Source organism: Chroicocephalus ridibundus, chromosome 14 (assembly GCF_963924245.1).
Source record: "Chroicocephalus ridibundus chromosome 14, bChrRid1.1, whole genome shotgun sequence".
Lineage (NCBI taxonomy): Eukaryota > Metazoa > Chordata > Aves > Charadriiformes > Laridae > Chroicocephalus > Chroicocephalus ridibundus.
Genome location: NC_086297.1, coordinates 1,180,464 through 1,206,075, shown reverse-complemented (window position 1 = coordinate 1,206,075; position 25,612 = coordinate 1,180,464). Strand labels below are relative to the sequence as shown.

Genomic DNA, 25,612 nt, shown 5'->3' with positions numbered 1-25,612 from the left:
AATTTGGGCTCGTTACATCAAACTCAGAAGGCACTAACGGATCGCTCCTTGCACACAGAAGTTCCTGCCCAGCAAGCTCCTCGTAACTGGTATTTCCATTCCTAGAAGTACCGCGCACGTTTTGAGTGAAGACCAGCACAACAGTAAACAACAGCAGCACATTTGTTTCCTACAGCTACAGCTGCAATGCCTATAAACCCACGGCTGACCCGCAGGGAAAACCAGTCACAGACTCCAGTCCTCAGAGGATCAGTTTGCTTGGTTTGGGTAGAACGGTTTCGCTCCCTCCTCTGAACCATCCTCACCCTTAATGAAGAGCAAGGCACGTTTCTTGTTCCAGGGCAGATTTCAGCCATCTGTTATGAGAAATTCAGTACTGCATTACCATACAATCTTTGATATTAAAGCGTTTGTATTCTTGTACCTGTTGGGACTCCAGGGTATGGTGGGAGTCATGCTGACATCTGGAAACAAAATACTGTTGTCCTTAATCCTGTCCAAGGCATAATGCATTTCACAGAGGGGTAAGCGATTTAACTGAAACTGGAGTTCAACCTGCAGCACAAAATGAATGAATAAATGAACAGGTGAACCAAAACCGATAAACTTAGGAAACACTCGTTAGACTTTGCTGCATATGAGACATTTTTATCTTCCTGTAAACTACCGACTCTCAGAAGAAAACAGCAAACATCATTCAATCAAAAGATCTGCAATAAAATTAACTTGCTCCTTTTTTTTTTTTTAAGCAAAGATAAACACAGCATTTGCTCTAATGTAATTTTGTGGTTTGACTTTTAAGGTTAGATTCCACTGTACTTTCACAAAAAGGGAAAACATTCTTGAAGTTATTTTTGGAATACAAAAAATACTTCCAGAAAATATTATTGTCCTAAAACATTGTTTTTAAAAATATAAGCTTTCATCCCTTTTTGTAAGAGCAACCTTGAAACAGTGACAGGCGAGAAATTTTTACAGATCACCAGATGACATAAATCGGATGTGTGACCAGCAGAGATAAAACCCAAACGTTATTTATTTCTAGTCAAACACTCTGGTACAATATAACTCACCATTTATGTTCAACTGTTAGAACTCTCCAAAAGTTAATTTCTAACATTAGTTGCTTATCAATACATTCATTTTTTTTGTTCTCTCAATTACTTATATTTTAATATTAGTAAATAAAAGATAAACCCAACAAAATCCTGGTACAAAGCCAGAAACAACAAGCAGAGCACGGTGACATCCCCGAGTAAATTCAGAACTGAACGACGGATAGTGAAGTTAGTTTGTATATTACACACACACTAAAAGAGCAAAGAGAAAAACACATGCTAAGTCTGAACACTGGATAAAAGCAGCTCCTGGGGAAGCAACTCATAGAAACAGCTCGCTCAGGTTACCATTCACACGTATTTAAATTTGCAATTATTAATCTCTCCAAAATCAAATTAATCTGATCAGAGCACTGTGTCAAAGAACTAAATGTTAACAACACAGAAGCCTTTATACAAAATGTGACACAGATTTGCACTAATATAAAACAGCACAAAAACACCCAAAGCTGCTGAAGAACTGCAAGTGACTGACACACATTTTTAGGTTTTTTTCAAAGCAATGCTATCTATTGCTAAGTGCTTGGGTAATTACTGTGCTAGAACTCTAATGAGCATTTTGTGATTAAATACGAGTAAATAAGTACCTTTCTGAGATTTACAATGAATTGTGCGCATGCTGACGAACAGCCAGCCAAATTACCGCAGCCCGTCTGGAAAAGCACCCATACAAAGCAGACCCCTAATATTTAAAATTTCTACGGTCATCTTTACTGATCGCTTGCATACCCACTTTAGAGAAGCTGGTTCTGTACTACCAATTAAGAGAGGAGAAAAATTGGAACAGACGAGCTGCAGCGGGTACCTGGGCACCGTCCCTGAGGAGAGGGGGCGAAGGTGCAGACGGACACCCCCTGCCCTCCCAGGGAAACGCCACAGGGGCGACACGTCATTCTAAATGTACCCCCCGTGCCCAAAGCAAAAACCTGGTCTCAGATCTATTCATTTTCTCCTCTAGCACGCACCAATTCTCTCTTAATCAGTCCATCATTACTTAATCATGCTTTAATCTCACGATAATTATTGCTACCGACCAGAAAGTTCAACAAACACAAAGCAATACTAGAATATATTTTTGTAATTATCTTTTATAACAACTTATATAAAGACTTTAAAAAGTCCTTGTCAACTAAAATAAGTTTCCCATATACATTACAAACAAAACCCAATATGTTGCACTAAAGATACCTGTGGTTATCAAAATAAGACAGCAAACTTGGGAAAAATGGGGGGGGCGAGCGGGAAAAAGAGTTGGAAAAGCAGACAATCATGTCTCTAAACACGACATGCCTCACCCAGAGCCATACAAACCATACAAACTTCTCCTATGGAGGGGAATTGCTCCTATGGAGGAATAATTTAGCCTTCTAGATTTAACTGCTTGTTGGGCCTGACGCTCTGTTATCTGCCCAGAAGTCACTTCCTACCTCGGGGATCGCAGCTGTAAAAACCCTCTTGTGCACCAGCAATGTTTCCTACTTGAAGATCATCTCCTTCAAAAGGATTTGCAAAATGCAGCTCGTAGCATTTCCTTTTCCTAGCATATTTAAATATTACACCGTTCATACTATTATATAGCATGTAAACTCAACACTAGCTTTGCTGTAGATTAACAATGTTTGCTTGTATCGCTGCAGAATGTAGCCAGTAACTTCCCATCTCTGGCAGATGGAAAGACATTAAATTTTCACCTTTATCACGTTTTACAGCAAGATGTATAGCCATAACTCTGAAGAAAGGGTGGTAACAACATGGAGTTCACTGAAGTGATCGTAACTGCTAGGAAAACTTTTTTTAAGTAGGACACACGAACGTTTAAGAATCTTTTTTCCCCACTGTTCCACCATGTATTTCACGGCTACTTTAGTAAATACCCTGGTCTTCAAAAGCAGCGTGGTTTGGCACTCGTCAAGAACGACAGGGCCAGCTCGTCCTGCCGAGGGGGCCCTCGGGCCTCCTTCCGAAGCTCCGTCCTACCCAGCTCCACCCGGCGCCCCTCTGTCCACCCAACAACGTCCCCCAGATGTTTGGAAAAAGGCTTCCACACAAATGCAATGGTCCCAGCCTCACAGTTTGATCTATACAGGAAAAAGATCTTTCCTCAGACAGATCCAGGGCTAACAAAAGACCATCCAATATAACAATGATAATTTAAATGCAGAAAATCTGTGATGCTCATCTGAACAACGGTGTAACAGCCCCTCCTGGGAGTCCGAGCAAGGTGCCTAGCATTAAATACCTCTTATTATCTACCTGCATTCACCACTGTTTTTAACAGCTTATGATTTGTTTTGGTTTTAATGCAGTTTGGATTGAAACAAATAGTTATATTTGCTGTTGCAGAGTACCAAATGAGGCCATCTGTGAAGGAGAGGCATGTAACCTGCTTTAATACACATTCCACAATAAGAAAACAGTGGGAAAGGAAGTTAATCCATTGCCAGTTCCACAGAAGAGGACACAGAACAGAGTAACCACTCCAAAAATAAAACAGTCGCATGTTAGTTTGGTCACCAAGAAGAGCAGCAGCCAAGGGGGTTTAAAGCACCCGTTCTCTCTGCCCCACCTCCGTGAACGGCACTTGATAAAGGCAGAATTGTCTATTCATTACAGCTAAGCCAGAACTGCCAAACAAGCCATCAGGAAGTTTCCAAGATTAATTATTAGAAGGGAAAAGGAAGCAAACCACCTAACTTACCCAAAACACACAGAAATAAAAGCTATTTTGTCAATGTTTAAGAATCGCATAGGGAACACTACCTGCACTGAAGGCAACAGCAAAATTTCCAGCATCTTTAATAAAAATGCTATATATCCAAATTATATCCTCAGCTCTAACCTGAGGATCCCTTTCCAAATTTTCAGTCAATACTTAATCACAAAAGATTTCCTCACAATTAGAATTCATTGAAATATAGGTAATACTTTAAGGATTTGACTACCAGTTCACCGATATATGTATGAAGCACTACATGGTTTTACAACAACTTCAGAACCCAATTTTTAATGCAGAATAGATATGCTGTCTCAGGCGAAGTCTTGTAAGACGCTCAAAGGAAAATAAGCCAGTTACTGAAGCCGCAGCTCATTTTGCATTCCAGTGGAGGTTCTGATAGAATCAATTAGTAAGTTTAATTATTGTTTCAAGAAAACAAACACAAAGCCAAGAGCCCAGAACAACATAAGTCTTCCCAGACCAATTATCCATGTTAAATTAAGACATTAGGATTCTTGCATATGTTTCCCCAAAACAAAATGAATGGGAGGAGATAATAGTTTGGTGAAAATGCATTCATGTCAAGAAACTCCAGTGACCTGAATTTGAGGTTATTTCTGTTTGGTAACAAGATCGATCCCAAGGTCTACAGCGGACGCACACCGGGGATGGGTGAGGAGTTTAAGCTTTTAACCTAACTACAGCTTTGTCTTGTCTTCCCTTACATGCATTTACATCTAATGCACTATCTTGTTTGCAAAGTACACTATTTATTTTTCTTAAATGTATCCTCACCCATTTCCTGTTAACTGCAAAGTAAACAAAAGCCTGATCTTACTGCTAACACAATTTTCTCCAGCAAAAGTGTTATAACTCCTCATTTTGTGACTGAATGCCTCCAAGACAGACAAACATCTGCCTCGGATATAAGTGTCAGCAGAGTGAGAGTCATGGAGGCAAGTGTTATCATTCTGAAACACAGGATACAGATATAAAATAAAAGTATTTATTCACCTTCCTCACGCCTCCATCTACCAACCCTCATCATCTTCATCAGGGAAATACTTTAAGTTAAAGACTTTTCCATGGAAGGACAACATTCCTTTTGTTCTGCCATGGGCGCAGAAAGCAGCACAAACACCATTCATAACCTCAACAGACCTTATTAAAAATTAATCTCACCTCAGGCCTAGGAACAAATAGTGGAATCCACAATAACAGAAACAAAAAGAGTAAGATTTAAAAAGAATGAGAAGATACAAAAATAAGGAGTCAAAGATGCAAGTTATCAAAGACCGAGTTCTAGCTGGCTATGTCAAGAGCAGCAAAGATATTTTTTTTCAGAGGGAAAAAAATAAAAGCCAGGAATAGAAAACTCCTTCCTTTGACTTTGTTAAGAAAAGGCTCCTGAGGTCTCCGGTGAGAAGAGCTATGATGGACAGAACGATGGAAGCCACATCAGAGAGCCTACGCTGGCAAAAGTCCAGGCAGCAGAGGGAAGCAATACATCGAGTGGGTTTAGAGTGAGGGGGTGGGGAGGTGTGGTGGAAGAAAGCCTATGAACGACCCAAACACCTACCTGCAGGAAACCAAAAATAAGACATAGCTTGCCTTTGGAGGTCCATAGAGAGGGCTTCGTATTTGAACCAGACATGCAAAAATAATGTCCAAGACAACTTTCAAATCACACTCTCAGAACCATGGGATATACGAGCAAAAATCTGCAAGCTATGCCTAATCACCTCAGAAGAATTTTGCCAGAAATTAAATCCATTAAAATGTTTTTTTACTCTAACACTTCTAAAATATTATTTTATTTTCCAAATGCTAACTCATCTATACACACAACACACCCATATAAATACATGTATATTTACGTATAAGAAGACTTCACCTATCTGAAATTCTCATCTGGGCTCTGCTTCCTGTGTTTGACGATGAATAACAGAATTCCTTTGCATGTCTTCAAGCAATTATTTCGGGTGGAGCCAAGACAGACACAATGCAAACCGTTCCCATATTAAAACCACTTCCACTCAGACTCACCTGCATTTCACAATCTGCCCGAAGATTAAGTTCTTCGCAGCATTCCCTGGATACCCTCAAGAAGATATAATCCTTTGTTTTCTCCTCAATAGCTGCTTCATAAACCTTCTCTTTGGTTCCTTGGGTCTGTGCTGACTTCTCTTTAGTGACAGGCAATAAATAAACAGCATTGACTTTGGTCATCACCAGCCGTCCAGCCAAAGTGTCTTCCGAAAGTGTTTCAGTGAGCTTAAAGCGGCCAAAAAGTTGTCCATTTTGGGCGTACTTTGCACCTCCAGAAACCCCGGTGAGCATGAAGCTTGCTACAATCTGCAGTTGCACTTTTATGTTGAACCTGAGCGAGAAAGCATCGAGTCAGTGCAGAAAAACGCTCACAGGTACAGAAACTTCATGCATTCAGACTGAAGGTTCACCACCTGACATTTTGACTGGGTAACTTTTAAACATAAACAAGTACACAATTACAAATAGCCAAACTGGACCTTTGCAAGTATGTGGCTGTTGAATGTTTACGCATTTTCCTTTTGACTATAGCCTATAAAACATACATTCAAAAGAATCAACATCTATGAAGCTTAAAAAAAAGAACCCTCACAAGAGAAAACCAAATACTAGATTTTCTGAGACCAAAATAATTTAAGAGTGAATCAGAGTTGCTGTGTATGTCCCAAAGCAGTAAAAACTTCTTACAATTTAAATAATTTGTAAGCTTATGTTAGGTATTCAAGGAGAGACATGCAGGTAAAGAACAGAGTAAGATTCCTACTTATGTATCTCTTCCAGGCTGCACACCAACGATGGTGATCTACATCTTAAAAGGTAAATGGTATTATACCTATAATTCAGAGGAACTGATTAAAATGCCTCGAAAAAAAAATCAGGATGTAGGCATTAAAATGAGATAATGTTATTTGAAATGAGGGACTGGCATCGCAGGCTCAGCCACAGAAGCCATCTATCCACGGAATTCCTATTAGCAGCAAGTTCCTCCTGTAATCGGAGACGTAAGACATTCGTTCTTTGTAGTTACCATTTTCTAGAAGTCACATGCACAACACATTAAAGTGACTTATTAGCACGCTTCTTTGACCTCTCCCCAATACATAGTAATCTGCTCCTAGAGTCTTGGGGTTTTTTTTAAACAGATTGCTTCAACCTGGTTTTAAAAAGGACAAAAGGGGGAAAAAGTCTGTCACACTAACAATATTCTGTTCTCTTCTCATCAGCAATTTTTTCCAGAATTTGCAACAAAAGTAAAACACAAAGGTTTTCACAAATGAAATAAAATCTCTTGGAAAAAAAATTCATTTTCTTTTAATACTTTTCATTTCATATTGGTTTTATTTGATCCGTTCTTCTTATAATTTCTATTTTAACCTAATAAACTGGTAATTTATCGTTTAAGCCCTGCAGTGTCAATAATCATAAGCCTGTAACAATAAAATCCAACATTTTAGCTCACCTGGTAATTAATCATCTACCAAACCAATCAAATACAGTTTTTCTTATGTGGCAAATCGTCAGTCTTGCACACAAATTGCGAGTTTGCCCCCTTGTGGTAATAGTTGCCTCTTTACATAATACGGGCATTAAGTCACTTTCAAATTTCACACTCCACTCCCAAAAAGCAGGAGATGAAGACGGATTTGTTTGGTTCATCAGTAACGGCCGATTACTGCAGAAGCTACAGTTAAAGCAATCCCTCAAAAGCGCGTACTTCAGGGAGCACACTAGAGTTAAGTGCAATCCTTCCAGTTTCCACCTGTGCTAAAAAAAAAACCCAAAACAAAACCAAAAAAACCAAGCTTTCTTCTATCCAAGCACTGCACTATTCAAAGGCGCTATCAGCAAGTTAGCAACGTCTCAAACTGCTCATATCTCATTCAGGTGATTGTTAAAATACTACATAAAGCATGTAACACAGTAACCAAGAGCTCGGCATTATTACTAAGATACAATCACTTGCTATTGTGAATTTCTTTTGTTAAAACTTTCCTAAGCTGAATCCCTATGCTACTGAATATGCATCAGCTCATTCTCAAACGTGGATTTGTAAAAACGCGCCAGGAAACAGTAATACTGCCATTCTGAGACAAGGCACCAGTTAAGGTCTTGAGAAGGGACTAGACCGGATCTGCTGTGGTAAAGGGAAGGAGAGCTTAGAGATTATCGAGCAATTTCTATTGAGTAAAACGACACCTTCTGGCAAACTGTTAAACTGCAAAATCCTCTAAGGATTAGATTTAAAAAAAATCAGAAGTTGTGTCTTTCATCCGTTCCTCACCCTTGCTTTCCAGATTCATACAAAATAAGGTTTTCAGTCAGGCTTATAGAAATCAAACAAAAACTTACGTTTCCTCCTAAGCACTGCAAAATCCCAGCCTAACTGCAGTGTTAATGAAACTAGCTAAAAAAAAAAAAAAAGCCTCTCGTTCATATTTAAAAATACAGAAATTAAAGACTTCATAAATCATTAATCACTCCAGTACCAATACAAACAATAAATTCCCAAAAGGCAAATAAACCCATTCTGAACAAACCCCATATAACACCTCCTTATTGTATACGTTTCCTCTTACATTTATATACCTGGAGTTCAGACGGGTGTGCAGTGTGACACCTACCTACATATCAATACATTTAAGACATAGTAATGAGAACAGCAAATTTATTTTCCAAAGTCAGCATTTTAAGTTTTCACAGCTGTGAAGATACAGATCCATCTGCTCTGTAATTCTGGTAGCAGCCAGCGTGCTGCGTGGAAGGAGCTACGTGTCACCTCATGCACAATTTAATGTTCGTACAAGAAAATACGTGGTAATTTCTAGCCACTCCAACAATTTTACTCTGTTTTTCTTTTGAACATGCAAGGCAGAAAGGGAAGAGTTTTAAAGACATCAACAGATGCATGTAGGCAAAACTTTACAAAATTAAACTAGTATCAGGACGAGAACATCATTTAGCTTTTTCTTATAGACTATGCTTGCATTTGGAAATTGGGCAGCAGCAGCTCCTTTATTCTAACCTTTATTACTCTATTTTGTGATGTACTCATGTGGAGTGACTTTTACAAATGCCTCTTGAAATATTAGAATAAACATCTTTTAAAAGTAAAGCTCTCTGAGGCTATCCAGAATGAACTCCCTTACAACTGAGTTCAAGACTTTTTAAAGCCACCGCAACCTTCATCCAGCGCTTTTCAGCAGCTCTGCTCAGGTGATTCCACAGAAAGTCTGAAACAGTGTTTTCCTAGAAAGTGAGAAACCATCAACATTCTTAAAACCCAACAATACACTCCAATCTGAACTGCAGACACTGGTGTTATTGCAGTCGTGTCATAAGAGACCGTGTTGACATCCCTACCAGTTTTACGACATGGATACACAAACCCATTAGAGAGTAGCAGCTCATCAACATTTTCACTCACGGCACCACTTCAGAGGTATCACAGCCCACTTGCGTCTGTGTTTCTGGGCCCATTTCAAGGCTTGCAACCCTGACACTGCACTAGAGAACAGCAAGTGTGTGATCTCAGCCGCAGAGGATCAGAAAAGTGTGCTAGTTTGAGCCTTGTTGCAATAAAGTGGGTCAGCTACAAGATCAAAAGAATATTTCTGTCATCAGCACTATCAAAACAGATGATTTCAAGAACATTATTAAAACTTCCTTTTATTCATCTACTAGATAGAAAAAGAAGAGCAATAACTTATCGCTGCACCAAATTGTCCAAAGGGGAAGCATTACACACAGAAGTCACTTATTACTCTCTCACTTCCACGGGCACGCTGCTCTTTGGTTTCCTATGAGGCATGAGAGCATAATTCTCATCGCGAATATTCACTCAGTAAAAATATTGTTTACTTTTATATCATATTTCATAATGTTTACTTTAAACCCACTTTTGTTTTAAAAGCCCTTAGAAAAGTCAACCTGATTATAAATAGGTATGATGGAGAATATTTCTGTATGCTGAAAAGAGTGTTCAAGCACAATTCCTCCCTATGCCAGATTCCAGCTCAAGAGCAGACAGCAGCAGCGATGAAAGATATGAAAATAGTCCAATAAACTGCCCTGCATCTGAGATACAAAAGAGAAATGGAACCATTTTTCTGCTTTAAAAGCATCAGAAAGACAACTACTCATAGTATTTTCTTCCTGAATTCCAGAGGGGTGAGTCAGCTGAACCTCTGGAGCTCCAGGAGTGGTTCATCTTAAAAAGACACTGCTGGTTTGGAACTCAAGTAATTGATAGAACTAAATTTGCTACCAAATTAAGTTAAAGGGAAGTTAATCCTTTTTGACTTTCCGTTCTGAGTAGTGTAACACTTTAAAACTCTTTCGTACCACAGGAGCGCAGGCAAAATTTTAACCACAAATACCAATCTACAGGAAAAAAAGGCCCCATGAGAGTCTATGCATGGGAAGTTCACATCTTTTTCCTAACTCTGTATTTGTTCATGCAGCTAATCCAGTTGGGTAATATGTACATGATACCTAAAGATATTACATAATAAAACAAACAAAAAACTTATAGTATATGCCTTTTATTAGGAACTTCTATTCAGAAGCAGCTTTTCAGACTATTTAGAGAATAAATATAATAAAGGCAGCTGCCACATCATTGCAAGATCAGAGCTTGATCCCCCCACAATTCAACTTTTTTCTTAAAAAAAAGAAAGAAAAATATTTTACACTCCCCCAAGGCCTTTTACACAAAGATTTCACATATTACTTTGCTGTAACCTACTTTCACCACGGAACAAAAAGTATTACTCCTCTTATTAGTATCTTTTTGTATGGAGCGCCAAAAAACTATGAACAAAAATAATTATTATCCAGACATTAACAAAACATTGTACAATAGCTGTTTTGCGCCTCCCATCACGAGCACAGACTGAAACATACAATTTGTTTTAAATGAGTATCAGTAACTTGTATTTGTTAAGTGCTAGTGACCTTTATCACAAGTTACTATTTCCAGGCTCATACTCAACTTCATTTCCAAGCGCCAGGAAGACTTAGTATCTTAAACAATCACGTAGGTTTAACGGAAACAGTTGCCATTCTAACAGGACAGCGAGAAATATCTAAGAAGTATTTTTATGAAGGTATCACTTACTTGCTAACTTCCTTATACTGTGCTATTTCCTCAATGTACAGGAGGTCATGTAGCCGTGACTGATAGTTGCTCTTGGTCAATGATTTGTCCAGCACAGATTGTGTAAATAGCTGGTCAGCAGACAGAGGGATTTGGTATCTGGTAAGAAGGCTCTTCTCCAATTCAGTAGTTTCATTAGGCTCAAATTCTACAATAGTCTTAGAAGTGGAATCCCAACGCTTAGCTGTGGTTAGTAGCTGTTGCCGTGCATGCATCAGGTATTCAAGATCTGGATGTAAATACATAACAGGGAAAGGAAATAAGTTCAAACTCTGTATGTGTTTGGGTTTTATTAAAAAAACAAAACAAAACAAAAAACCCAATCAAGACAACAAAAAAACCACAAAAACCCCCCACTACTAAGAATACTCCCATTAGAGATAACGAACTAAACGTAGGTAAGAATCTCCTCTGCCTACAACAGCTTTAGTAAGTTCACTGCTAGTAATTACCACCTCTATTTTTCAGGTGTACACAGAGAGCAAGCAGGCTCTCAAACAGTATCAGAAAATAAAATATTCTACAGATAGAAAATAAAATAAATACAGACAAACAAGGAAAGCACTTTTATTTTAATAATTGCAAGCAACTTTGACGGACTTGGCATCACGACATGCTTTCAAAGCCTAACTGCAACATCATCTCATTTCAAAGATATCAAGTAGTGAAGAACCTTGCAATATGCACTATAAAATTTAGACAGTAATAAAAACAAGTTGATAAACTGCCTGGTAAGAAATCATTACATTTGCAACATTGTGAAAACCTTTAAAAAAATTCTACAGTGCCATAATGTGTGTATTCTGCAGACAGTTGCAGTAGATAGATAGAGTAAGTTTGCTAGGAAAAACTTTGGAAATGTCACCTAACATGATATACACTTCGAAAATTAAGAGGAAATTAATTTTTCAGTATACCCTAATTTCAAGGAGCACATAGCTTAAATGAGAAACAGAAGACCAAGCACTGTCTACAGCCACCCAAAATACATCCATTAACGCCACAAAACCGTTATGACAACAGCGCATCAGTTCACAGAATGAGAGTGAAATTGCAAAGCTGAAAATATCTGGCATTTATAGTGAAGCTATGGTATCGTAATGTATTATCTCCGAGTAAGATTTAAGATAGGTATCCAGGATATCACACCAACGCTGAAAGAATGTGGAAAAAAAAAAAGACATTTTCAAATTCAAATTAAATACCGAACATCATCTTGACTGTCTTCATTCTAAATGGAAGGAAAACAGCTTTTTAGCAAAAGAAATCTCAGTTCAGCTTGACTATGACTATAGGAACGTAGCTTATCTTACTGGCTAACTGCGTAAGTATGTGTTCACTAAGAAGTCACATTTAAATATCTACCTCGAGCCTGAACCATGTTAGTAGCTACGACTGCATGGCAAGAAAAAGTCCATGTTCGTGTGGTTTCTGTGTTTGAAACATCTCACCATAAACGAGGCTCTCTCTGGTAGTAACAATACCTCAGATCACAAAAAGCTTAGTAATTACGCTGGGGCTGAGTTCTCGTTTGCTAGAAAGACAGCCGTTTCATTCCCAGCACTGGAGAGGCTTCCACTGGAAGCCTGACATAAACAGTTCCTGGCACAGACTGCGCATATGGTGACCCTTTTGTAAAGAGCATTTTGTACATTCATAGTGCACAGAAAACTTCTCTTAGTTCTCTTTTTCCATAGCAAATAAAGATTTCAAAATGCATAACGGAGGCTCCACCACTAAAATATTTTAATGTTGACCTTTCTTTCCTGCCTAGGTGCCTACACAGGGCCCTGAATTACACGCAAATGTAGAGGCCTCAGGCAGCTTGCTGTTTGAGAAGCGTCTCCATGAGATCCCTATCCATATATACCCAAAGTAAAAGAAACAATGGAAAAAGACCCGCATCCAACATAGGTTTTAAACTGAAAGAGGGTGGATTTAGACTAGATCTCAGGAAGAAATTTTCCACTGTAAGGGCGGTGAGCCCCTGGCCCAGGTTGCCCAGAGAAGCTGTGGCTGCCCCATCCCTGGAGGGGTTCAAGGCCAGGTTGGACGGGGCTTGGAGCAACCTGGGCTGGTGGGAGGTGTCCCTGCCCAGGGCAGGGGGTGCCACTGGGGGGGCTTTAAGGTCCCTTCCCACCCAAACCAGCCTGTGATTCTGTGGGAAAGTAACGGAAGGCTGGTGAGGAGGACTATAAACATGCTCAAGTGACTCGCTGCTGGAGTGCCAGACAACACATATATCCCACTAATCGTTCAGTGGTGTGTGCTCGCAAGTAGAACATCCGCACTTAGATAACCTAAGTCTGTAATGGACTCAGGGACACCTTCAGGGACACCTTATCTAACACGCCTGAGATTCCTGCCCTGCTGTTGAAGAAGATCAAAGCACAGTGGAAAACCACGCCTGCTTGAAGCCTCGAAATACAGGTGAGAACAGCAAGTCTGAGCTCTCGCTCTCTCGCTAACAAGGACTCTCTTGCTCTGCGGTGCCTGTGTCCTCGGCTTGCATGCGTCTGCCCGGGTGTTGCTTTGGAGATTCCCTGATCCGCAAGGTATCAAGATTACATTTGTTCTTTGCCTTTCATCCGTGGTTTTGCTGTTGTTCCTGCGTCCTGTCTGTGTTGGCTCAACAGACTCTGTGATAGTTGTCCCTTTCACTTGCCTGCTTACACACTTCTTAGATTACCTTAGGAAAAAGCCCGGGATTTTGTACTTACGCTTACCCGAAAAGCGCCTAGCGCTCTTTTCATTTGAATTAAATATTAGTAACAACCTGCTTGAAGACTTCAGTATCCATTTGCTCACAGACAAGCAACATGTGAAAAGGAAGTATCAGTAACTAAAGCCAGAAAGTGCTATCTCAGCTTCATCCGTCACCTCCACGTGGACTTGGAACAGGCTGCTCCTTGTATTGCTCTGGTTAGGAGTTAGCTCACACCAACAAGGGCCAAGACCGTGGACTGGTTTGACAGTAACTCCGACTTTGCAAATAAGTAATGGTTTGGTTTTCTTGATCTTAAGCAGGTTTACAATAAAAGGACACCTGTTCTCCACAAACTCCATGTCTCAGGAAGGCTGTCAGCGGTGATTACCCATACTGTTACATGGAGACCATGTAATAGTTCCTGAAAAGACCACAGCCTTGCTTCTAAGTATAGTTTCTCATTCGCAATGCAATATTCTCTGCTTCCAGAGACGTTACAACTTGTACAGTCTTTCTGCTCTTGGCTACAGCTACTTGGGTCATCTGGAAAGATCAGTTCATGATCTTTGGTATTTGCTATTTACAGTTTCTTTTTGTTTGTGTTGCAAATGTTAACCTGTTAATATGAAAACAAAGGCCAGGAACAGAAAACTGCTGTTTTCTTAATTGAATCTTTTTTCTTTCTTTTTCCTTCTTCTTCTTCGTGCTTACATCCCAGTGCTACAATTCTGCTTCTTTGGTGGTTGTATGTCTCCAATTTTAATAAAAAATTACCACACTCTATCCCACCCCCTTGCTTGCTGCCAAGCGACCTAGTGACCTATATTTAGCTCTCTTATCTTTTACCATAAATCAAAGTGCTTCCTTCTTTCTTGCACTTCTTCGAACATCTTTCAATTTGTTGACGTCTTTTTGATAACGGAGTTACTTCAGGTTTGAACTGAGAGGCGCAGATCAATTTCATAAACAGAACACAACCCTTACAGTAACACGTAGTTAATTTTTCTTTTGACTTGAACACACACAAAAATATAGTTACACTTCCTTTACATTTTCAAAATTCATGTCAACAGCAATTCATTGAATTACAAGCCTATACTTTGCCCCTTGCCTTTGACAACACTACTTAGATAGTGCAAGGGGAAAAAAAATAAAAAACTCAACTTCTCAAATAGTCTGCCGGATGAATTACCAGGTGTATTCTTATACAGAAACACTTCCTCTCTCTACTGACCTTCTTCTATGTGTTTAACGTTTCCATCGATACAAGAACGATTATAAAAACTTAAACATAGTTTAACTTCCAGTGCTTCCTTCAGACACATACCAAGCTAGAAATTCCCACCATTCTGGCAAGACTTAGGAGCTTTATCCCAACACAGAGTAATAGTCATACTCCAGTTATCTGCCTTATTTACACCCTCTGAAGCTTTTGTCCACTATTTATATTCACACATATGATGAACCTAACATACAGTAAAAGACATTCACTAGCTGTTGATACAGATGCTGTTCTGCCCAGAAACGTAAAAAGAAAAGAGATGGCATGAAAGATTTCCACTATTAAAAAGAAAAAAAATTAATATATTACCTTCAGTTGAAGCAGCATCAATCATTACTCGTTGCATGAGGACTGGTTCTAATCCAAAATCAAACACAACAGTTTGGCGAAAAGTTCCAAAGATTTCTGTGTTGAAGGCTATACTGACTTTGTATATATAATGATCTATTCCATTCTGGACCATCTTTCCTCCTATCCATTCCTGACAGTTTTCTGGAACTTCTTGTGATACCTGGGTAGTGCTGTCTCCAGCAGATATTGCAACGATACTAAAATGTGGACGATGGGCATCATAAAGCAATGCCACTCGATACAGCATTCTTGCAGGCTATAAAAAAAAATGCAAAGGTTGAAATGACAGTACACTGGAAAACTGACATTATTTCAGGAATATCTTAATTTGCAATCAGATAATGAGAGCTTATACGAACTCTCAACTTCTTAGAGCAGGTTCAAGTCCTGCCTGCTTTCCAGAAAGCTGGGCAGTCGGTACATAATCACCAGAGCTGCTGGGAAAGGAGAGAGAGAAGGGACGGTGCTAGGAAGTTTCTCTTTTTTAAAAAAAATTACGCAACTGAAATCTTAATTGCAAAAGGCAGGCTATGGGCTGCATTCTAGTTATTATTGACTCACTTTCAAAAGATAAGTAGTCCTACCTTACAAGTGAGAGCAAACGTCCATGTCTGATGAGACTTTTTGGTGGTGACAGTTACCGATAGCTCAGGATTATGTTCTACTCTCACTCCTTCTACACTTTCACTAAGCTAGATTAAAAGAAAAAGAAGATAACATTAAACTTCTACAGACAGAATCAAAATAAAAACATTCAGGAAAAGGTAGTATTTTTTAATAGAAAAGGTAGCATCTTTTAACAGAAAGCAGAAAGAATGGTTTCCTAGATTGTGCAGGATTGATGCAAGGCCTGCACAGGAATTAATGAAAATATGTGCTAATTCAGAGAGACACGCAAGCCAAAGCTACTAGATCACACCATGTAAGCAAAGAATTGCCCATTTAAGGGCAATTAACCACAGCACTCGATTTTCAAAAGCCAACTTAATCGTAAATGTTTGAGGTCGAACAGGATTCCATTTGGAAAGAAGGACGTGATACAATGAGGCCCAAAGATTGCATTTGCAGAAGACCCCAGATCTCACTGACATCAATGAGACACCAGGAAACTAGAATCAGGCTTTCTGCTCATTAATGCATTTTGCATAAAGCCCACTCTTCCCAGATTTAATCAACAATAGATGGACCGAAAACTCCTTAGGGTCAGTGGTAAGTAGAGCTGGTCGAATGCCACAGAAACGTTCTTTGGAATTCCAAACAGCTGCTAAGTTTGATCATATCCATACCCCGCACTCTTCAGTATTCTAACTTTTTTGAACATTTGGGGAATTGGCTGTTCTTCATACAAGTGCCTGCAGCTGCAGGAGGAGCCACGCACAAACAAGAGTATTCTCCACTAAGTCATGAAAGCTTCGCCATTTACTTTTCTCCAGTTTAAAGAGTTCTCTGCCATCTAGACAAGGAACAGGAACAATACCACGAGACTTGGCCGACCCATCCTGCACTGGGAATAGTAAATATGCAAAATGAACAAGCTGCGATTAAACCATAAGCTGTAATTCACAAACTCTACTGAATTTCTGAAAAGAACGAGTACATTTGAAGACATCAACTTAAGTCTCCGGTATCTTTGCAAGAAGACATAGGGCAGGATGGAAAGAGGAGCAAATCGGTTGGACAATTTCTTGGTAAGGAGTAATTCGACCAGCTCTGATAGTTAAGGGCCAAAAACAGGCTCATCTGTTAGTTTTAAATATGAGCACATAGGGAAGTAGTATATTTTCCTTACCACTTTCTCAGGAGATAACGAATTCATCCATTTCTCAATCAAGGTTTCCATATAACTGCCCGAACATTGTTTGTTTTCCTTCTGCTGTTTTAATCTGATCAAGCGGGAAGCATATCGTTTTTGCCATTCTGTTAGCTCTTCCTGGGAATGTGCTGAAGTACACTGTGCACCGTACCTGCAGATCCCTTGCTCTAAAAATCTACATAAAATAGGAAAAACGATTATGCCTTGAACTTTTCGGTCTCCAATTAAAAAAAGAAATTTATCAAAATTTTACTTTTGAAGCCAGAAGGACATTCTTTAAGTCTCTCACAGAACTAAAGGCAGTTTGGTCCATGTGACCTAATTTGGAAATACATACATCTATGCAGCGTTTCGTAAGAGAGACAGCAGCCTCTCTTACTGCAAAGTCCAGAAAAGTATACCAAATTTCTTTGAAACACAGGGGGACACAAGTCTTCTTATGAATTTTCCAGCTTCAAAGAAGGAAGAATCAAGTGTTTGTACAGCAATTAACACAATGAGATCACGGACCATCCCTGAAATGACTAGGCACTGTATTAATACCAATAAAACACTGTTAATCAGGGGCAAAGGGAAGATATAGCAAATTTCCTCCAACAGTTACATTATTAGCTGATAAATACTCATTCAGCAGCTTTTCCTGGAGCAACAGTGACATCACATGGTCCTTTCTACTAAATACACCTACGCAGAAATCGTCTCTCAAGGAAAAGGGTTAATCCTCTTCTTTGTAAAGCGTGGATCAGTCTAAAAGGATCTATTTTTGCAGAGGTTAAGGATTTGTTAAAGTACATTTTTCATTTAATGGCATGTGCTGATGCATCAAAATTAATGATATTCCAAAGCCTGTATGCAATTTAATCGTTCGAGTTCCCAGAATTCATTGCAAGTGTGGGCAAACACCTGTATAACTTGGGAACTATTTTTATAATTAAACCTTGTATTAAAATTATAAAACACAAGACAGTAGCATTATTTTTCAAACTGAAGCACTTCAAAAAATGTATGACAAAATTAAGAATAAAATGGAGGGGGGGGATGTATATTCCGAAGGTACTAAGAAAGTACTGGATACCCAGAACACACACCAGGCCAGGAGGCCGGTTGGTTGGTTTGTTTTGCATATGGAGACTACAAAGAGTTAATGTAAGCATCACATTTATTACAAATAAAGCCAAGCAGGCTGATCTCTGCCACGATATTAAGTTTATAGAAACTCTGTAAACATAACTGTATTTGAATTTCAGGTGGATATCTATGCATATACTTAAACAAAGAATCTCTTCCTGCAGCGATGAGCTACTGTAAAAAAGAAAGGACGCACCAAGAGTAAATTAATACAGGGAGTCAGGACCCCACACCACTGATGAAGACAGCGGAAGGGGATCAGTGGCTGAGTAACCTTCCCATAGCACATGTACTATGTAACGTAAGATGAATCAGAATATCAACTTTGAACTATGTGACAAAAACAAACAACACCCAAAGGCACCTGGATATCTAGGCCACACTTTTATCAGTGGTTACAATTTGATTTAGCATACACTTTTTCCTTTAAGAAAAGTGTAAGTATTTAAAGGTTTGCGTGCCCAGAATATAAATAAAATAAGCATGATACATATCACAATGTTACTAAAGGCATTCTCAAGCTATGTTCCTTAATATATTTTGAACTAAAATATTTTTCCTGGCAGTCAATTTCAGTGTTTTTATTGTAAATTTTCCAATTCATCATTGCATTAGAATGCTAAAGTACAATTACGATTTTCATGGCCCAAAGTAAACGGAATGGAAGCATATGGTGATCTGTTCTTATTAGCTACACAGCAGATTTAAAATCAAGTGGGTTTCCTTTTCATTATTTAACAGGAAAATATATTACTTTAAAATTTGTCATCATTATGCAATTTTTCCAAGTTCTTATTGTTCATATTTTTAACACTGTTTTTTCTCATTTTTAGTTTCTTATTTAATACCTCCTGCAATTCCATAGCTTCATTATCTAGAATAAATATGCTGTGCTCCTACTGCTTTATGGCACACGGGAAAAATAAACCACAGCTTGAAAAATTCATATTCGGTACCTGCAACTGCCTCGTCCTAAGGAACTAAAATCTTTAGTCCGTGGTCAGAACGACACTGCTCATACGGATTTGCTGAGTAAGGCACATCCTTCTCACTGTAAGGGTTAACAGCGTGCATAAAGCTCATTACAGCTTCAGTGGGAAAACTGTTTCAGAGCAATGGGTGGAAACATGGTATAGATGCCACTCAACAGAAAATCATCACAAGCTAAAAACTGTAAATATCTGCTTTTTAAAAACTGCTGAATAGGCACCAGATAAGATAAAAGTCAACAAGCGTTGCTAAGATTTAGCATCTCTATAAAATCACGCCAGAAGTAACCCAAATTCAGCAATTCAGTCATGTCATTTTAAAAGCAGGTCAGATTCCTGCTCGCATTTGTAAAACAATTTATTTGCATCAGTTAAATATATGGCAGAATCAAGTGCATCATGATGGTTCCTTCCCATATATACTAACACAGCTTTAGGTAAGGAATGAAGATTAACAACACAAACTACAGGCAATATTGACTAGCAAACTGAAAAAGACAAGGAGGAGAAACTCCAATACAAGCCATTGGGTCTTCAGCACGGCAGTTCACCTCTGTGCACTGCAGCTTACGCAAAATGGGAATAATGAGATCCAGAGGGAAATTCTACAAACTTTTTTTTTCGCCAAAGACAAAGCCCATTTATCTGAAGGCATGCGCCCTATCTGCTGTCAAAGCACACTTCACTGAGCTTCAGTTTGTTAACACCGTTGGCTGTGGGAACTTTACACATCTCTCAAAACGATACAAATTAGAAAAGGTGGAGGAAAAAGATAGGTGCTGACCTGTCACTAGAAAAATGGTCCTCGAACCAAAAAAATTGAGCTAGTGATTCCACGTATAAACTGAGGTGCTTCCATGTAAACTGACCCTTCCAAAAATCTGTGAATGGATCAACTCCTGTTTTAACAAGTACTTTCATTTTCCTGACCTCTTAACCACTCTGTCAGCAGCTAAATAAAAGACGTACTATGATCCCTTGGAAAATGTTGGTATAAAGCAACGACTTACGACGTTACCTTTTACATAGTGTATATTCTTCACTGCTTGTGACTCCCCGGGGTGGAGGGCGGAACTGCCAGCCATCCCGGGACCCTGCAGAGTAGGCAAAACTTCAGTCACTTTTTTAATTGGCAAGTATTTCTGAGTCAGATAGTAACTGTCCAGGGAGCCATATCTCTAAACAGCAACCCAAAGTCTATTTGTACACAAGCTAAATTATCCACCAAGAATTTTCAATCCTTAACAAATTGAGGTACAAAGGCTGTGAAGGCAAGTTTCAAACAATTTGCAGAACGGGGCAGGTTCTGATTGACTTTGACCAATAAATAGAAACTTCTGCCTCCAAATTCAGTCAATTATGAGATAATTCTACCTCAGTCCCCAGAGCTCATCACGATGGTCAAGCCCCCTTCTTTGCTTTTTGATTGCTACGCAGTGCTGAGCAGTCAACAGAATCCAAGTCTTCCCATTACAAAATGAAGCAGCTTTAGAATTGAGTTACTTACCTTCTTCTAAATCTTCTACAAGATATCCTGATGGTACTTTACCAGCTGCCTACAATCATATAAAAAAACCCCACAGTTATAAAGGAACACAAAACAATTTCATTAACAAGCACTGCTGTGGCTTCTTTGCTGTCAAAACATGTTTTAGAACAACCAATACAAGAATATTAATCAGAAGTCTGAAATCACTTCCAGTCACAACCATGAATTTCATATTAACCGAACAAGTGGACTGAAGTCATTGATAAAAGGAAATCTGACATGAACGCTGAGTCCACTCATTGTTAGAAGAAAATTTTAGAGATTTTTACAAGACCAAATTCCACCCTGTGATTGTTTTAATGTGGACTGCAGTAAAGTCTTTAAAAGGCCAAAAGTCTAAACTGTACTGAGATGTATTTCGGCTTTGAATCTACATTAAAAATAAAGCCCAAATCAACAACAAAGCATAGGAAAAAAAAAGAAAAAAAGAAAAAAGAGGGAAGTGGCAATTCAACCAACAGACATGACAGATTAACCTCAAATACAAAAAAAGGTGACTGAGAGGGCATTTGTATTTGTTAACCAATTTCTTAAGTCATGTTTATTACTTCAGAATCATTTCCAACAGGGAAAAATACAATAAATAAACTCTTTCTACTCGCTACTTCAAGGCAATCAACAATCTATTAGCATCTTTCTCTACTTTCTCATACGTCATGCAAGACTGCGATGAAAGGCTCCTGAATAGGTAGGTGGTAAAGAAACAGACCAGGGGAAACGAAAACGTTTCCACTGGTACGTTCATAGTGGGCCCAGATCTCCTGGGATACATGAAAACAAGCCTTTCAGCTGCTTCAGGTACTGCTCATTGTTTGCCCAATAATATGCTCATTATTACCTCTGTTTCAGCAAGAAGTGTTTTCAGTCGTGTCAGATCTTTAGTTACCATCCCGTTCTGGGGGAAGAAAGAATATTAATACCTCAAACACATAAACCTTCACATCCATTACACCACAGCAACAAAGCGCATCCCTCCGGCACCACCTCCAAGAGGAAGGGCAAGAAGGAAAAATGAGTTTGACTTACGATGCACAATTTGAAATGATGTAGTACATAACACTGAGCAAACGCTGCAGTAAAAAACGGAATTTTGCACTAGCCAAAAATTGCACCAGACTTTGAGCAAGTATTAGTCCAGGACAATGCAGGACAGCAGCATATGTAGAACAACTTGGGGAAAAATTATTTCTTGTGAAGTTTAGCTGCCATTCAAGACAAATATTAATAGCTACAATACTTATTGATTGCTATCCTCCAGAGCAGAACTCCAGGCGCACAGGAGCCCTGGGGGCAGCACAGCCCAATGGACAAGGGCTCAGGAGATCTATGCGCTGCTGTAGCTTGGTGGCTGGGTGACCTTCGGCAAGTCACTTCACCTCCCCATGCCTCAGTCTCCTGTCTGCAAAACGGGGACAGTGATACCGACTGCCTTCACCAAGCACTTTGTAGGCTGCTGGTGAGAAGCACTCCGCATGAGCCACACGCGGTATCTACTGAAACACTTCAGCTCCAAAGGAATCAACGTAAGAAACTGTCACTGCTGCTGTAGTGATGGATTAATTTCTTCTTAAGGATCTACTTTACAGATTACCAATTTCTACAGTTTCATAACTCTCTCTGCTCTGATGTAGACTGTAACTTTTGGAGTTTTCACTAAAGAGCAAAGATTAGCCACGTAACTAAAAATAACTGCATACTCAAGTACACCTGAAGTAAAAATCTTTCAAAATTGAATTTATCTGAAATACATAGCTAAGTGTAACAGTTTCACACTCATGTAAGTCAAAACTTTGATTAAAGGAACACAGACCTGTGGGTTTTATTTCAATAATCTCTTGCAGAAATTTAATTAAGTGCCACTACATTTATTGGACTTCTCCACATTTTGACTGTGCTACTGAGCAGCAGAAATTACTCTGCTGAAAACTTACACACCCAACAATTCTCACACTTCGGCTTTTTTCAAAATGATTTTTGACTTCTTCAGCAGAAATGCTGCAAATTGAACCTGTTGAGCTTAAACGTATTAGAGCATAAAAATTAACAAGTTTTTAAAAAAAAAAGTTACCAACAATCATTCTCTTAAGTCACTGGGGAGGAAACTGGATGGATCCCAACTCTTCAATAAATTCATTCCCAAACTTTGTTTCCTTTCTTCTCTCAGACAATGGCACAAGTCAGTAAATCAGCTGTTGATTTTAATATTCCTACTGAAAACAACTGTGTCTAACAACCGAAAGCTTGTAAAAACCTCTCAAATCCTGCTGTGGGACGACACTCTGGAATTATATATGAAGCCACCTTTATTTGTACAATAGCTCAAAACAAGGGCACTGCACATTTCCTGTGACAAAGAGCTTTTGGCTATTTGACTACTTTTTTCTGAAGGCAAGTTTCCTTCGACCTCACCAGGAATTTCTCAAAACATTTTTTCATTAGAAAACACCAGCTAAACAAAAAAAATATCCCCGTTCTTTATGTAACAATAGCCAACAGCCAGGCGGGGAGGGGGAAGGCAGGATATATACCAGACAGACAAACAGAACTCCCTCTTAAAAACAACCTACTGGTTAACTTCAGTACTAAGATATGGGAGACGTGATCCAATTTCAAGGTAACAGGCTCTCCCACAACACCTTCTGACGTCCTTTACACATTCCTGGAGGTCTGACCAGAGCTGCTCTCGTCTGTGCTATGACCACGGTTCTGGGTTTAGCATCACCAGCAGTTCATGGTGATGAACTGCACGCTATTTAATCTAGATTACAGAAATAAAAAGAACACTATCCTTTGGAGACTTATATAAATGTCCGTAATTTTCCCCATATGAGTAGTCACATAAGAGTCAGTTACTTACATGGATGGGGTTAAAAGCATCTTTACGAGTTTTGACAGTTCAAGGATAACATGGAAGCTCTGAAGTCAAACCCTTATCTTTGTCTCGAAATGGAAGGCTTTTTTTATTTCCTGAAAAGCTTTTCATGCTGTCTTAAAACTTATCATGGGGCAGTTACTTAAAAGTCGTATTGATAATTTTCCTGCTTTGATGGCTAATCGTCCTGCAGTGCGTACAAAACAGTGTCAGGTGTAATTTAAGAAAACTAAACAAAAGTTTGAGACTCGCATAATTCCATTAAATTGCACCAAGTGTCCAAATTATTTTGTATTCCCTGAGGATTCAGAGCCAACAACAAAAAAACTTTTCAAAATCATAACAAGTCTGAAACACTGGTAATGCAACAACCCAGGTATCCCGATTACATATGCCTACCCATATACTTTGTCTTTTTCGTACAAATCATTTTTCTTGCAACCTGCCAGTCAAACATATGTTCAGAAGTTCGTTATTAAACACGTTTTTAAAAAAGGAAATACAAAACTGCTTTTTAAATTATGTAGATTGCGGCAAACCCACTTACCAGTGATTCACCCATCAGTGATTTGGAAAGAACATTAGACACAATTTGCAGCTTCCCTTTAAGATGCATGCAGCAGAGCACTGCACGGAAAGATCCATCGCCCTTGGCCAGCCCCTCTCCCAGCACTGCAACACAAACCAGCAGCTATTAGCTTCAGCACAGGATACATTCAAATAAACTATACACAGTTTCCCTTCACCTTTAACATGAAAACGATGTCTGAAACTTGGGTTGAATCCATGGCTTCTTGGAGAGACAAGTCTTGGATGTGACGGAAGTATTACTTGCTCTTGTCTAATATTAAATTGAAACTTGTCTCTCACCAGCTAAGAAATGCTGTACATGAGCTCAAAAAGGTTGTAATGTTTACAGGCTAAAATAGGCAAAAATTGAACGTGGGAAGGGTAAATTCAAATATCTGACACAGACACAAAGGACCTCCTCTTCACAGAAAGGGGGAAAAAAAAATAGCAACCAACAACCTCTCAGCAACACAAACATGCTCAGGAAGATCCATTCATGCTCACAAAAAGCATGCCCTGTCGTTTCCAAATATAGCTAACCTCCTCGTGGTCAATTCCTGCTACTTTAAAAGGGCTTTTATTCACTTACGCTGTAAAGTGCAGGATATAGGAACGATTGTTTGAGTCCAGAAATTTAAAGGCTCCATGTAACAGAAAACTTTCCTAATGCTTTCTAGCACTGGATCGGATAGCCAGCCAGCCAGACACTTTCATTGACACTTCCAATAGTGAAAGGATTTATTTCACGATATAGACGTGCTTCAGACAAGCAGGAGTAACACTTAACCATATATATTACCTGTCCAGAAAACGAAATGCCAGAGCGACTAAAAAGCTAGTAAGCTAAGCATGTGAGTTGAAAAGAAGGCTGGACAGTTGTTTAAAATTACGGAATTGTAATATATATTACTGTTATTGCAGGCAACATCAACATCTGTGTTTATACTGCTCCCCATGCAGATGCAAACAGCTCCTGTTAGTGCTAACAGGAATTTTACGTTCACCACAATTTCAGGATTACATTTTAGAATAATAAATCAAAACTCCTCACTCAACAGACGTTGACATCATTAACAGAAATCGCATGAAAGACTAAAGAAAAATCAGTCCCACAAAACATTTACATAAAAACCACTAGACATCTCTTCAAAATGAAATGGTAACTAAATCCTGTTTAAAGTGCCCCAAAGATTAGGCTGAATTTACCACTCTGATGTTACTGACCACATTTCCAAAAATAGCGCTTACTTCCCAAATCAGAAGCAGCAGTGCCAGAAATAGCTTTAACATGTCTGACAGTTTGCTATTTTAAC

At 39.0% G+C, this 25,612-nt stretch overlaps 1 protein-coding gene across 4 annotated transcripts in view; it reads right to left on the bottom strand.

Moving 5' to 3' along the window:
• The window catches only part of HELZ (helicase with zinc finger), a 90,266-nt gene that overhangs the window by 42,571 nt on the left and 22,083 nt on the right, over positions 1-25,612 (bottom strand). For all 4 annotated transcript variants that reach the window (XM_063351929.1, XM_063351930.1, XM_063351931.1 and 1 more), the window contains 10 exons: positions 24,277-24,401; positions 21,696-21,752; positions 20,816-20,864; positions 20,327-20,402; positions 17,168-17,366; positions 15,963-16,070; positions 15,337-15,634; positions 11,000-11,267; positions 5,881-6,214; positions 425-555 (listed from right to left, as the gene is read on the bottom strand). In XM_063351929.1, the coding sequence (XP_063207999.1) occupies positions 425-555; positions 5,881-6,214; positions 11,000-11,267; positions 15,337-15,634; positions 15,963-16,070; positions 17,168-17,366; positions 20,327-20,402; positions 20,816-20,864; positions 21,696-21,752; positions 24,277-24,401 (1,645 nt within the window). The remainder of the gene's footprint in view (positions 1-424; positions 556-5,880; positions 6,215-10,999; positions 11,268-15,336; positions 15,635-15,962; positions 16,071-17,167; positions 17,367-20,326; positions 20,403-20,815; positions 20,865-21,695; positions 21,753-24,276; positions 24,402-25,612) is intronic.